The 15,320-nt window shown below is 39.3% G+C and overlaps 1 protein-coding gene across 1 annotated transcript; it reads right to left on the bottom strand.

Annotated features, from left to right (window-relative positions):
• Window positions 1–13,674: 13,674 nt before the first annotated feature.
• Window positions 13,675–14,822, bottom strand: LOC104221318 (NDR1/HIN1-like protein 13). The gene has a single exon (XM_009772364.2). The coding sequence runs from the start codon at window positions 14,681–14,683 to the stop codon at window positions 13,880–13,882; it is 804 nt and encodes a 267-aa protein (XP_009770666.1). The 5' UTR covers window positions 14,684–14,822; the 3' UTR covers window positions 13,675–13,879.
• Window positions 14,823–15,320: the final 498 nt, after the last annotated feature.

Below are 15,320 nucleotides of genomic sequence, written 5' to 3'. Positions count from 1 at the left end.
CAGAGATCATGGTATAGGAGCTTTAGGCAGTAGCAGATTTGGTTTTCGCGATCGCTAAGGTACTTTCACGATCACGAAGAGGAGTGACTGTGCAGTAAGATAGCAAAATCGGGACTTAGCTTATTTTTATCTTATTTCTCTCATTGAGCCGATTTTGAAAGGCCATTTTCATCATCTATTATAAGATAAGTGATTCCTACTCATTGTAAGCTAAATACATGGACTACTTATGAATTTAAAAAGGGAAATCGTTAGGAATGGTGGAATTTTTGAAGAAAACCTAGAAATGGTATTTTTGAGTTTTGGCTGCAAAATTGGACACGAAATTGGAAATAAATTATATATTTGAGTTCGTGGTGCTATGCGTAATATTTATCTTCAAGAATTTTTGAAATTTGGGCGCGCGAGCCCGGGGCTTAACTTTGTTGACTTTTCTGGTGGAGTTGAGAATTGTTTCTAATTGTTAAATTACTAGTTTTTGAGTATGTTTTTGATTGGTTTGTACGTTCTTTAACTAGTTTCAAATAGTTTGAACTTTGATTTAAGGTGTTAGAGAGGCGTGGAGCCAATTATAAGATTTTGGAGTAACGTATGTCTCATGTCTAACCTTGTAAGAGGGAATTTACCTCATAGATACTGTATTTGCTATGTGTTATGTGTTATGAGAGCTACACACGTATGAGGTGACGAACATCCCTGCGTATGCTAGATTCTTGATATATCTGGTAGAATTAAACTCACATCATGATGTGATTATACTACTTGAGTTATTCTTGTCTATTTAAATGTTTTAATTTATGTATTAGCCTAAGGCTAGATTTGCATAGAGTATCAAACTTTGTTATTTTAGAAACTTGATGCGCTACTCGATTAGCCACGAGAATTATGCTTTCTCTCATGGATTTCTCTATGTCGTACGTATTTGTCCAAAAGTTTCTTGATTTCACAACTCGCACACATATTTGCAAGTTGGTTGATGACCCATCAAAAGTTTCATCATTCTTATGGGATCGGATTGAATGCCTCAATAGTACTATTATGGGATCGGGCTGAACATCTCAGCAGTAACATTATGGGATTGGCCAGTTCGCCTCGGTAGTATTATGAGATACATCTATGGATTGGTCCGTATGACCTCAGATGTATTATGGGATCGGGTCGTACAACCACAGCAGAATATTATACAATCACTGATATGTGATCGGGTCATTCGCCTCGGCAGACTTGAGCAGAATATTCGATAGGGAGTCACCGTACATATGAGTTTTCATGACTTGAGATTTGATATTATATTTGATATGGTTATCTTTGTTTCCTTCGAGACAATTGTTGAAATTTGGTGATTTCGTAATTACTATTATGTTGAGAATCATCTTATGCACATTTACCTGTGTCGTCGCTTTTATTTACTATGCTCCATACCTGTTTGTTTTTATATACATTGTTATTAGACTACTAGTAAGTGTCGATGTCGAGCCCATTCCGCTACTTCTTCGAGGTTAGACTAGATACTTACTAGGTACGCATTGATTTATGTACTCATACTACACTTCTACACATAATGTGCAGGTACTAAGATAGGTACATTCAGTGGTCATCTAGGAGCGTAGGTATAACAACTGAGGAGACTTGGTTGTGAGCTGCATTCCATGTTACGATCCTCAACACACGAAGTCCCCACCTTGTTCATTTACTATATTTTATCTATTTTCTATTCCAGATAGTTGTTGTAGTAGTATTTTATATTTCAGTAGATACTCAAGCACTTGTGGCACGGGGTTTTGGGAATTTAAGCTATTGTTATCGATTGTATATCCTTTAAGATATTCGCATTTATATTTTGACCATGTATGGACAATTAAGATAATATCAGTATCTTACTATGAAAATAGAACAATTTCGCTTATTTGTTTCATCACTTATACTAAACTGTGTTGTGGACTATCGATCGACTTGTGGATTAATTTTTGGCTTGCCTAACGGCAATGTTATGCGCCATCACGACCTATGGTGGGAATTGAGTCATGAAAGATACAGTGCCTACACCACCTGCTTGATTATCATTAGATCTGAACTCCTCCCTTGAAGCGATGTTATCAGTTCTTGGTGTTGTTTGATTTGCAGGCATACTATGAGGGGCTCGAACTTTACTATTTGAATTATTTGAAGCAACTGATAATGCCTACTGGAGCTTAGTCATTATTTAGTCATGTATTGAGAGGTTATTAATGATTTTTTTTTACTGTGCTCTCAAAACTTTTACTGTATCGACAACTCGTTCATCATCTATATCATCACGGGTAGACCTTCTCGCACGCCGAGTATTTCATTCTTCCTGGACCAGAACTGTCTCATTCCCATCGATACGAGTTTCAGAGGTTGAATCATCCTACTGATCTTCACCATGGAAATTGTACACATGCTCATTGATGTTGTTTGTACCAAAATTGTGCGAATTGTTGACATCCTTGGAAGACATAGCTTTTTTTACTTGACAGAAAAACTTTAAAGTATGTTAGTAAATGATGAATAGATCAAAGTAATATCACAATTGTCTATGCCACACCGTGGACGCCAAACTGTTTACCTGTAAAACGGTACACTTAAATTTGTAGTGTGGCTTATAGATACGTGGATTAAATTGATCCGATAAAATAAAATAATAAAAATTAAAGTGAGTAAAATAAGAATAATTGTAGAGTGGACAAGCTCGAGCTTTGAGTTTCTCTCTCCGGAGACAAGAACAATGACCAAAACTAATTAATATTAACGAAATAGAGTTTATTGTAAAATAAGAGAATAGTATTAACTTTTTTCATACAAGTATTTCTTGTCCTTTAATGAGTACAATTTCTCTATTTATAGGTAAATTAGGGGAGACAAGATCCCCCAAGTATTCTCCTCTTTAAGGTGAATAAAGACCCTTCTTGAAAGCTGCATAACGATTGAGATTAAATCCTATGATTATGTGTAAAAACTACTCCTTTAATGTTGCCTTCGTCAACCTTACTTTTAAATTTTCTTCTCCGATTTTGATGCCTTTGGAGCTTATACAACACCGGTCGTATGTTTGCACCCGGTGTCAGCTATTTGCTGACTCATCTCCTACCTATCTTTACTTCCACGTGTCAACCCAAAGAATATCCACATGTCATCTATCAATTTTACCTAATACAAAAAAACTAAACTCATAGAGTTTAAATCCTAAATTGACGTTAAGGACTAATATATCAAAGAATAACATTGTAATGTTGCAACTAACACAACATGTTATTACGAAGAATCTAACCCACTTTGATTTGTTTAAATTAAACCAACTTTTTTTAGTGCTAAAACTGACTTTTTACCTAAAGAAATAATTTGTCTGTAAAAGTTTTATATGAATAATGCATGTTTTCCTTGGAGGGAGAATGTTTTGAATAGAATGCTTTGGTTTTGAAGACTAAAGGATGGATAATGTTGGTGGGAAAATGGGTAAAAATGACAAATATATATGTTTACTCTTAAAACAGATAACAATTAAATTTATACGCGGTTTAAAGGATATGTGAATTAATTTAACACATAGTATCAAAGAATAATAAATAATTGAATTGAAATGAAATGAAACGATCAAACCGAACTGACGTAGTAATTAAGCCTTCGATTTAACTTAAGTATCAATGGCCGATCTCGATTGAACCTTCGAGACAGGGCTCCGATTCCAATAAATGGATGAACCACTGAAGAATACATAACAGTTGCCAAAAAATCAAAGTAAATTTTATTGACTTGATATATGTTCCAGTAATAGTGACAAAAAAAAGTTCTCCTGTTTTTTATGGTAGAGGAGTTTTAACCCTAATACAAGTCTAATAAGGTAAAATTCCTTCTCTCACGAAAACATGATATACAACCAATACCGAGAGTGATCCGTGCCATAATATCTGGCTGATGGCGGACATTTCGGCCCTCTGTTTGTTTTCTTTTACTATTTTTTCCTTTACCCTCGATTCTTCATATTGATCGAGCTAGAGTCTCTTTGGGTTCAGCCATGCTCGATTCCGTCTGCTCCTGGTTCCGATCTACGGGCACCCTCGGTCTCACTCAAGCTAGTATCGAGGAACGTTGTTTCTCGCTTCTCAACGAGAAATTGGGAGTAAATTTATCCCTTACCCGTACATATATAGTCCCCTCACTTTCCGGAGAATAGATTATAGGAGCGATGAGAAGTGACTAATTCACCCCGATTCCTTCTCTCGCACACCATAAGAAATTTGACGAAAATGAACGTCCCATCAGTCAAATCACTCTGATTTTGGACAGGCATCAGCTGTCGGTTGATCCACTCCGGTAGTCACCAAATTCGAAATGTCATTCATTCATTACTCTTTACCTATAAAAGTTCCAGTTTCCTATTTTCACTATTTTACTTTCTGATTCAAACACCCTTAAGTTACCCTCGAGCCTTATATATTCTCATCCGTTCATCAATCCTTCAAATCTTCATAACTTGTTCTTCATATCTTTATATCCTTATAGTTCATATTTAGCCTTCATACCTTACTTTCAAACCAAATCTTCAAATCTTCATGCATTTAGAGAGAAATGGAGAAGACCTCAAAATCGGTACTCCAGAACACTGCACCGACGACTTCTTCCTCAGCCAACAGCACTGAGGCAGTGCCTCTGATGGTAGCCCCAGGACCTTCCCTCACAAATTTTATCCACGGTGGTTGCTCGATAGCTAATGACTTTAAAGTCGAGAAAGCTTCCACACAAGATGATCGGGGTGAGGAGGCGTGGAGGTACGTATGCTCTATTACCGAGGAGACGCTCGAGGATGTCCAAGAGGACTGTAAATGGGAAGGCAAGGACATATTTGTTCCCAGTCCTATCAAGGATATCACAACGCACGTGGAAGGATACTTAAGTGTTTACATGTATCATTTCACGTTTGGTCCTGTTGATACAGTGGTCCTCAATTTTGGAAGAGGTACAAAATTTTCCTCAAGCAAGTTCACCCATCCTTTTGGAGGATCCTGACTCTTCTCCATCATTTTGCGAACAATATGGAGGAGCCTCGGTTCGCGATCGATCACTTGCTCTGAATATACAGTTGCTGAATCATCTGAGAGGGGTTAATCAAACTTGACTGTCGGGCGAAAAGGCTCCCTTCCCCTGTATAGATGAAGATAGGGACCAAGGTTGGTGGTGTAGGTTTGCTCAAATAAAGAACAAGGACCTCGTTCCCTCTGAGTTCATTCGTTCCTTGAGAAGTGGAACCCAAATTGTTGGTTTACTTCCTTTTAAGTTGTCAAAGTCCTTTCTTGTGTCTACTTTTCATTCTCATGACATGTTTCATTTGATATATAGTTGTCCCCCGAGTACCCAATGCAATCACGTATTTTAGGGAGTGGGTCGATGGTATATGCAAGTAGCTCACTTATTCCGAGCGTGAGCAGCATAAGATCTCCAAGAGCAAGTGGGAGGCTCGCTCTCACGGTGAGTGCCTTTTTCTTGTTGAATTGTTTCCTGGTTATTTTTTGTTCTATTATTGTCATGGCTGAGTCCTTCTTTCATGATATTTCCCAAGAACAAAAAACTTTAGGAAACCACCGATGTTATGACCTCGACCCTGTTTACAAAACCATTTGCTTCTTTAAAGCCCGTTGCCGAAATTACTGTGAAGAATGAGGAGAAAGACAAAGACGAAAAAAAGATCCCCTGATTCCTCAGATGCTTCTACCGAGGCCAACAAGAGAAAAAGGATTGTGCTTAGGGTCAGAAAGATCACAATAAAACTTCGGGTACCTGGGTCCCTAATTCCGAAGCTCTTCATCGGCTCAAGGATTTTCCTGAGAATGATGAGGACAGGAGTTTGTCACCCACGAGCCGATCGATGCTGACCAAGAGTTGGTGACCCTGGAAGGGGATGCTTGTAAGACTGAATCCTCCTCAACTCGGGGGTTCGAAGAAGAACATGTGGCTGTTTCTTTATAATAAACCCCTCCGGTCATGAGGAGGGTCGCCTCGTATGGAGCTTATTTTAAATGAAGCTGGGGCTACTGAAGAGAAATCAACCGAAACATCCTGGGCTATGGGTGATGCACTTAACTCATTTTTTGAGGGTGTGGGCGTTGGTATGCTGGAGGATTACTCTGGCTTTGGCCATCTGGAGATACCGAAAAGGGTTATTTAACCAGGATCAGATGGATCGAGATCGAGTTCAAAGCTTGAGAAGCATTTTCCAGCCCTGAGTGTGGACCCTGAATGAAAGAAGATGGTAATGTTCACGGTGCCGATAGATACTAGCATGTTATCTGGTCCAATCGGAGTGGCCAGTTTCCTCCGTTCATTTGTAAGCGAAGAAGACCAAGTGAAGATGAATGAGGCAGATGGACCAAGTGTTTCAATGAAGCCCGACATGCGCTAAATCGCGTATATCCTTTTCCTTTTTTGTCTTAACGAGTTCCCGTCATCTTAACTATTTTTAACAATTTTGTTTCTCTATGTCTCAGGCTTTGGTATTTCATTATGAAAGCTTTCATTGATCTAGGATGAAGGTTATTCACCTCGAATTTGATCTCAAAGAGCAGGTCCGGCAAACAGTGATGTACAAAGCTCTCTGTGAGTAGAAGGATGAAGTCTTTAGGGACATGGCCGAGCACCCTACCCTTCAGGCTGAACTGGAGATGACCCAGAAGGAGCCCTTGAAAGCAAAACAGGATCATGCTCTTATGGTTGAGAAGGTAAGAGTGCTCGAGATTGATAATGAGAGGCTAAACGCCAATGCTAACACTACAACCTTGCAAGTCCAGGAGAAGTTAACCTTGATCGACTAGCTCAGGACCAAAATGAACGGGGTCAAGGCTTTAGCCGATGAACTAAGAGGCAAAATGGACTTCCTAACATTGGAGCGGGATGCCAATAAAGAGTACTTGGCGTCGACTGGCATCGACCAGAGTGTAGCTCCGAGTGGCAAAAGAGAAAGCCAACAAATAGGCTCGGCTGAACTAGGAACTCCGGGCATAACTTGCCTTCGTTGTCACATAGCGTGACACTCTTGGCCAAGAGTATACTGCATTGAAGTATAAATTGGAGGTGGCTTCGAATGAGGTCTCGGAAGCCCAAGATATGCTGGCCCAATATAAGGTCGATGTTGAGATAGTCGCCCGAATCATAATGAAGGTTGAGTATGTGAAGTGGCTATTTCGGGGGGGAGGCTCTCGAGGAGATCCAAGTGGATAGGGGGGTTGGCTTATCGGCCAATATCAAAGAGGCCAAGAGGTTAGAAGCTAAGGCCAAGGTACTAGCCCGAGGGTTCGAGTAGCGAGTTGGGCTCTCATAATGACTAGGCAAGAAATGCCTTAGCTTATATTATTTTTGTCTTTTCTTGTATTTGTACACTTTGTACTTTGGGCCCATTTTCTCGTACCTCTATAAATACCTTTTGGTATGTATGTATATAGCGAGAGAGAGAGAGAGAAAAATATATAACTTGTTTCTCGTACGTAATACATCATCAATGCCTTAGCATAAATTTCGACATTGCTAGAATCAACTTCCAAAGCCCGAATAAGGGGGTCAAACAACGGCTCTGAGTTGCTTTGACTTTGGAGAGTCTAATAAAAAATAAAACGAGGTCTTGAATAAACTATTCGAATAATTTATTCGGACACAGTTCATCTTTGCTTAAGGTGGCCCTTTCTTTGGTCATGATTCGAAACTGATTGATTTGATCAGATCGGACATAGTCTTGATAGAATTAAAATATGTAAGGACCATAATTTTTATATTTACGAGCTTAAACGTCTTCGAGTTGTTTATAAATTGGGATAGAAGCTCCAATGGCTTCGTACCTTTACTTGGCTGTGGCCTTTCGTATTTAGGCCCTGCCTTGTAGGCTCGGTACCCTCGGAGTTTAGTAGCCCGATTTTCCCAATCTTACTATCAGGTAGCAGTCCCCAGTTAGGGGCGACCCGTAGGCTTAGGGGTCTTAAGATTATTGGGCATGCTTTCGTGGACTCTTGCTATCTTTGATTTCATGCCTCCGGTTAATGATGGCCCGAAGGCTTAGAAGGTATTGAACCAAATATTTATTCTATGTGACATAGAGGTAACATTGCTCATGTAAGCGTGAAACAGGTGAAGTATAGAAGGTGAATTTCCCCACTTTATTACTTCAAACGTAGTGTACATAATCGAAGATACAAAATTATCTGCCATGGCGAGAATGAACTATTCAGACACAATTCATTTGATAGTTTGGCCCTTAAGAATCATATTATTCAAAACTTTGCTTTTGATGTCGAGTAAAATTGTCTTCGAAGTTTCCAAACTCGGATCTTCGAATTTCAATTCAGGGTGTGATAGTCCCCGAGTACTTGAGGCCGAATTTTGAGGGCTTGAGTACTAATGATCTGATGCGGGCAGTCCCCAATCTTGATGCTTGACCGGTCTTCAAAACTAGAGTAGCACGCTTATTGTTGCCCCGTTAAAAACCTTGTCGTAAAATCCACTTCGGGAAAAAACCGATCGAGGGAAAAAAGAGTGCAATACGTGCTTTCAAACCTAATTCTTGGACTTGACTTCAATTGAGTATCTGCACGGGTTAGTTCAAAGGATAATAAACCTCAAAGAAATTTACATAATTATTCCTCAGTAGTAGTAATGCTTCAAGTGTGCCACGTTCCAATTGTTTTGCAGTTGTATGGCATTTTCAGACTCAAGCTAATACAAGCCTTTAGGTTATACCAATGACTTTGTATGGTCCCTCCTAGTTCATGCCTAGTTTCCCATCATTCAAGTTCTTGGTATATAGTGTGACTTTCCTCAATACTAAGTCCCTGACTTGGAAGTGTTGAAGGTTTTCCCTTTGTTTGTAATATCTTCCTACTCGTTGCTAACCGGACCAAGGCGACTTCTCTCCTTTTGTCCAAAAAAATCTAGACTTGTGGCCATGGCCTCGTCATTCCATGTTTTTGTAGCATATTAGAACTTTAAGCTCGGTTCTCCCACTTTTGCAAAAATCAAAGCTTATGCACCATATACTAGAGAAAACGGTGTCTCGCCGGTACTCAACCTTAAAGTTGTTCGATACGCCCATAGGACCTCGGGTAAAATTTCTTTCTACTTTGTTTTGAGTCGGTCAATCTTTTCTTCAGCTTCTACAGTATGGTCTTGTTTGTCGACTCCGCTTGACCGTTCATGCTTGAGTGATAATAATGTATTGACAAAATCTTTTTGATTTTGTGATCTTTGAAGATCTTATTGACCTTGCTGCCGATGAATTGTCTGTCACACTAGCACTCTGATGGATTCCCTTCATATTCTGCTATTGCAGATAGAAATCTTCGGTCACATTTAAGCTTTTGTGCCTAATTTTTGTCTTTGAGTTCACATTACTCCTTCTTGAGTTGGATTTCATCTCTATGGCTCATTTTCCAATATTCCTGCAATGAAGCAAATTTTATCAGTTTTTGGGAATACAATTAAACAATTTTGGACTACAAAAAAAGCAAGAAGGCGCTAATAAGTAGTCAAAATTCTCATTAATCATGGGATTCCTATCATATCTAAGTGCGACCAGGCAAAACAATCGGCATTAACTTTAAGAAAATCAATGAGTTTTTTCCTAAGCTTGAGGTTTAACCTCATGCCCAGGTATACCTTTCTTTCCGATAGGTGCTCGAACAATATGACTTGTTCTAGTTCCATAATTGTTAACTTGGTAGAATCACGGTCATTAGGTGCTACGAAAGATCTCAGAACCCCTAAGTCATCTTCCTCGTCTGTTGGACGGTCCTCCAGTTTTCCCGGCTCGATCGACGCTGAGACTTGTGATTGCTATTTGGTGCCTTTCTCTCCGATCGGTCCCTTATATTTTAAGGTCGTGATCATGGGTACAAGGATCACTTCATCAACGGTTAACAACTTCTTTGCAACCAGTTGTTCCCCAAAGACTATTTTAATTCCTCTTGGGATTGGACATTTCAACGCTTGGTGCAAGGACGATTGTACCGCCCTCATGCTATGAACCCACAGTTTCCTGAACAAGGAATTGTACCTCATGTCCCTCTGGATCACATAAAACTTTTCTTGTTGAGTGGTTCCGATCATGTTGACCGGTAAGGTGATTTTTCCCTTCGTTGTCTTGCACGCCATATTACATTTTCAGCACTGGAACTGCTGGTATAATCTGATCCAACATCCCAGTTATTCCACGACTCTCCATCGGATGATATTGGATGAGTTACCTAGATCAATTAACACAAGCTTAACTCGAGATTTATTAATGAGTACAGATATTACTAGTGCATCATTGTGAGGTTGAATGATGCCCCCAACATCCTCGTTACCAATTGAGATGGATCCTTCCGGAACGTAATCTTGAGTTCGTTTCTCTCTTGTGATAGAAACTTTGGTGTGTTTTATCATCAAACCTTGGGGAACGCCTACTCCTCCGATAATCATATTAATCACATGTTGGGGTTTTTCATGCTCGACCTGCTTGTTGGTGTCCCTGTCCTTGAAATGGTTTTTGGACCGCTCACTTAGGAATTCTCGAAGATGCCCATTATTGAACAAATGAGCCAGTTCTTCCCTTAACTGCCGACAATCCTTGGTTCAATGCTTGTGAGTGCTGTGATATTTGCATCTCAAATTATAACCCTTTTATGCTGGATCGGACTTGAGCAGCCTCGGCCATTTGATCTCCTTGATGCGACCAATGGCCGACACCATTCTTGTCGTATCTATGTTGAATTTATATTCTGATAGCCTTGGGACATCTCTGACTCTGGGTGATCTATCGAACCCTTTTCTATTTACCAACCCTTGATTGCTTGGACCTTGATCAATTCTTCAGTCGTTCCTGGTCGAATAGCGACTGGATCTGTTTCCCCTTCTATTTGAGTTGTAAGGCTGGTATCGGTCTCATGGTCGCCTTGAATCTTGGTCCACCACCCTTTTAGACTTGTCATTTGCTCTACCCCGAGGGGGTCCCTAATTTGTCGTCCTCGACTCTGATCTTTGACTGATACCTGTTATGGACATCGGCCCAAGTAACCGCTGGATACACTACCAAATTTTTCTTCAGCTGTTGAGATGCAACCGAACTTCAAGGGCTGAGCCCCTAAATAAATGTCTGAACTACCCAATTGTCTGCAACCGGTGGACGGTCCATCCAATCCATTTGGAATCTCGACACGAATTCCCTATGCATCTTGTTATCCCTATGCTTGACTTTGAACAAGTCCAATTTTCTCGTTTAAACTTTAATGGCCCCGGCGTGAGCTTTAACGAAGGCATCTGCAAGCATAGCAAACGAATCAATAAAGTTCTAAGGTAAATTGTGATAAATATTATCTCTCCCTTGGACAGAGTTTTCCCAAATTTTTTTAGTAATACCGGCTCAATCTCGTCATCGTCGCAGTCGTTGCCTTTTATTGCACATGTGTAAGTGGTCACATACTCGTTTGGATCTGTGGTACCATTGTATTTGCTAATATCGAGCATTTGGAACCTTTCTGGAATAGGTTTTGGTGCCGCGCTCGAGGGGAAAGGATTCTGAATGAACTTTTTGGAATCTGGTCCCTTCACTATCGAAGGTGCCCCTGGGATCTAGTCGACCCTTGAGTTGTAAGTTTCCACTTTCTTATCATTTGCCTCTATTTCTTTTTGTCGGATTCTACCCGTTTTGTCAGTGCCTCAAGAATTTTCATCACCTCGGAAGTTTCCCCAAACTTGGGCCCGTTGGGTTCTGTGACAATCCGTTCTTCCCTCCGAGCATCTTCTCCAATCCATTCGGGTTCAGCCGCATTGTGATTTTGACTCTGCAGTTGTGCTATGGCAATTTGTTGGGCTTGCAACATCTCAAAATTAAAATGCAAGATAACTCCATCACCTCCCCCTTTGGGTGCCTCTCGAACGGATGTACGAGGTACCCTGTGAACGTTGTTATTAGGGTCAGTTGGTAAGTTAGCATTGCCAGCAACTTGTGAATTGGCATCTCTTGGATTAGTAATTAGAACGCCATTAGGGTCGACAAGGGGTACGTTGTTACTTGGTACCCCATTGATTTTTCACCGTGGTGGCTTGATTCGGCGTCAACACTTAAGTGAGCAGATTGATAATCTGAGATATTGAACAGTCTTGAAATCAAACTTCAAAGAACAAGTGTAAAATAGTGTATGTTATCAAGATTCGTATAAAATTACTACTATTATCCTTAGCCCCAGGGTGGGCGCCAAACTGTTTACCCTTAAAATAGATAACAATTAAATTTATACGCAGTTTAAAGGATATTTGGTTTAATTTAACACAAATAATCAAAGAACAGTAAATAAGTAAATTGAAATGAAATGAAACAATCAAACCAAATTGATGTAGTAATTAAGCCTTGGACTTAACTTAAGTGCAAATGGTCATTCTCGATTGAGCCTTCGAGATATGGCTCCGATTCCAATAAACGGATGAACCACTAAAGAACATTTAAACAATTGCTAAAAACTAAAGTAAATTTTATTGCCTTGATATGTGTGCCAGTAACAGTGGCCAAAAAGGGTTCTCCTCTTTATATAATGGAGGAGTTTTAACCCTAATACAGTCTAAATAAGGTTAAAAAATCTTTTTCTTCCTTTTCTCTCACAAAAACACGAACTACAACCAATATCGAGCGTGATCCGCGCCGTAATATCCGGTTGATGTTGAATATTTCGGTTCTCCCTTTGTCTTCTTTAACCATTTTTTCCTTTATCCTTGATTCTTCGTATTGCTCGAGCTAGAGTCTCTCCGGGTTCAGCCATGCTCGATTCTGTATGCTTCTGGTTCCGATCTGCGGGCACCCTCGGTCTCAATGAAGCTAGTAACGAGTAACGTTGCTCCTCGCTTCTCAACGAGAAATCGAGGGTAACTTTATCCCTGATTCTACCAGTACACAACAGACACCATTTTTCAATCTGAATGTGGTCTAAACTCCACAAAGCTTATCAACATGAAAACTAAACCACTTTCATATTCAACTTAATCCTTACTTAGTCGAAAAGCTAATGGTTTTTTACCACGTTTTATATGCCATAACTGGAAAATCTTACTACTTTTCTGTGGACTACTCTTTCCATATTTTCCAATGATAAAGAATAAAATGGGTACATGTATATTATGTCAAAGTCATTTTCAAACACTATTTGTGATGTCAAATGTAGACATCTGATTCGCGAAGTAAGTAATTTTAATTGCTTGAGAAGATATTAAGCTATATATGCGTCATATTACATGAACGGACTAGTCTGTTACATTTTGTTCCTTTACAGTCTTGAATAGAAAAAGCTTTAATAACAAAAACGGGGAAGGTTAATCATAATAGAAAATTCTATCATAATTTTTTGCTTTGAACAAACGTACATATTTGATACTTTGAGTAACAATTTTGTGATTATATTATCCCAGATAATATGACAATTGCCTGAAAAAAATGCAGGGTGAGGGCAAGCATGTCGCAGTTTGACGTGTACATTTTCAAATGTCCAATCCTCTTTAGAAGAAAAGAAGAAAACCTCATGTTTCATCCAATCTTAAAAGACAAGGTTTTAGACGATTAAAGAAAGAAAATTTAGCTAGCTAAAAATAGCATATGAGAAATGTAAAATTTACAAAAATCTAAGGAGGTAAAGTAGAATACTTTACACTTCATTCAATCTAAAAAATCCAAGTTATATAGTACCTTATACAACAGAAGGCGCGCGAATTTCGAAGAACAATGAAAATTAGGTTAACTGTTAAAATTAACCGAAACAGAGACGATGATAATGACGAATACATGCATCTATACCACGAAGAAAATTACATATAACTGTTAAAATTTTCCTTTCACCTGTCAATTACTTAATTCGTGGCATTAGAAATCAGTCTGACAGACTTCGGCTTTAATCTTGGATTTATTTGTCATCAACGATTCCACGTCGAAATCACAAGTAACAATCAAATTCTTTTTCAAATCTTTTGCCCAGCTCGTGATCTCCAATGGTGCATGGACGCTCAAGGTCATCATTATCGGCTTCTTATCATCCTCAAGACCTTTCTCAATATCACCAGCCAATTTCCCAACGTCAAGGTTGAAATGTACATTCGTTGAATCTTTAGGTTTTTGGGAAATTGAGGGATATTTCCCTTGTCCAATTTCATGTTTCTTGAAAATAAGGGTAGCCTTCCCGTTATTTCCTTTACCAAACGCTACATCCATTCTCTCGTTCTCGTTAACAATTTTCAACTCGATCTCAAATTGAGGGTGTGGCTGCGGATGAATATTATTGTTTTGGCCATGACCATTTGAAGGGTGTGTAAAGTTCTTAATATGGATATTAGTGATGGAAAATTCAGGACATTTGGGAGTGTACAATGCGCGTATGATCAACACGATATTTCCTATCATGATAGCAAGACCGATTAACACAGATAGGATCCAACAACAACATGTGCATTTGTTTTTCTTTTGAGAATCTGGCTTACGATGATTTTCAACAATTCGGGCATTTTCAGGAGGAGGGACACGATAAACTTGATCACGTGGGATTTGGACAACGTAGGTCTGATCTGGTGAACGAGACGGCGTGAGAGAGAGGCGGAGCGATGTGGTTGATGAAAGGAGATTTCTTGCTTTGCCGTTTACATTGCCGGCAGCTGGTGGTGACCGCTCCTCCATGCCAGAATGAGGAGCGGTAGACGTGAAGTTATTGAGGGACACAAAGGGTAGGTGAAATGATGGGAAGAATGGTTTTTGTTTTGCATGGAAATAGTTAGGAGTGTGCCATAATTGGCATCAAAGGTTGATTGAGAAATTTTGGTTTTTCTTTTTGTGCAACTGAACCGTTAGATAATGTCATTTTTCGGTTAATATGCCACATTAATATGTGAATCTTTGCACTCCAATGAGATACCAGTTTTTCCTATAAAAATTTATTGTGAGTTGTGAATTAAAATAACATAAAAAATGTCAAACAGCAAATAGTTAATCCCTCCACCTTAATTTGTATAGCATTACTCTAAATACGTAAATGTTCTTATCCTCGCAATTGGAGACCATCATTTTTCCAAAACAGAGGAGTACCATTTGTACCGAGAGGTAAAAGTACGAGCTTGGGCCTAAGTGAGAAATATTTCAGAATTATTAGTGAGGTAGTATGCACTAGAGTTTGGGCCTAAGTCAAACATAATTCTTGTAATAACAGAAACGGAAAATAAATTTCTTGTCAACAGGGGTCTGGAAAATAGTTAATCCCTCACCTGCTAGGACTGCTAGTCAACAGGGGTCTGGAAAAGTTGGAAGATGGAAAATAAAT

The sequence above is a fragment of the Nicotiana sylvestris genome, chromosome 5, assembly GCF_000393655.2.
Source record: "Nicotiana sylvestris chromosome 5, ASM39365v2, whole genome shotgun sequence".
NCBI classification, from domain to species: domain Eukaryota; kingdom Viridiplantae; phylum Streptophyta; class Magnoliopsida; order Solanales; family Solanaceae; genus Nicotiana; species Nicotiana sylvestris.
Note: the sequence above shows the minus strand (reverse complement) of the source record. Positions and strands in the feature narration are given on the sequence as shown.

Coding starts and splice junctions, on each gene's coding strand:
- LOC104221318 (XM_009772364.2), bottom strand. CDS start 14,683: ATGGAGGAGCGGTCACCACCAGCTGCCGGCAATGTAAACGGCAAAGCA.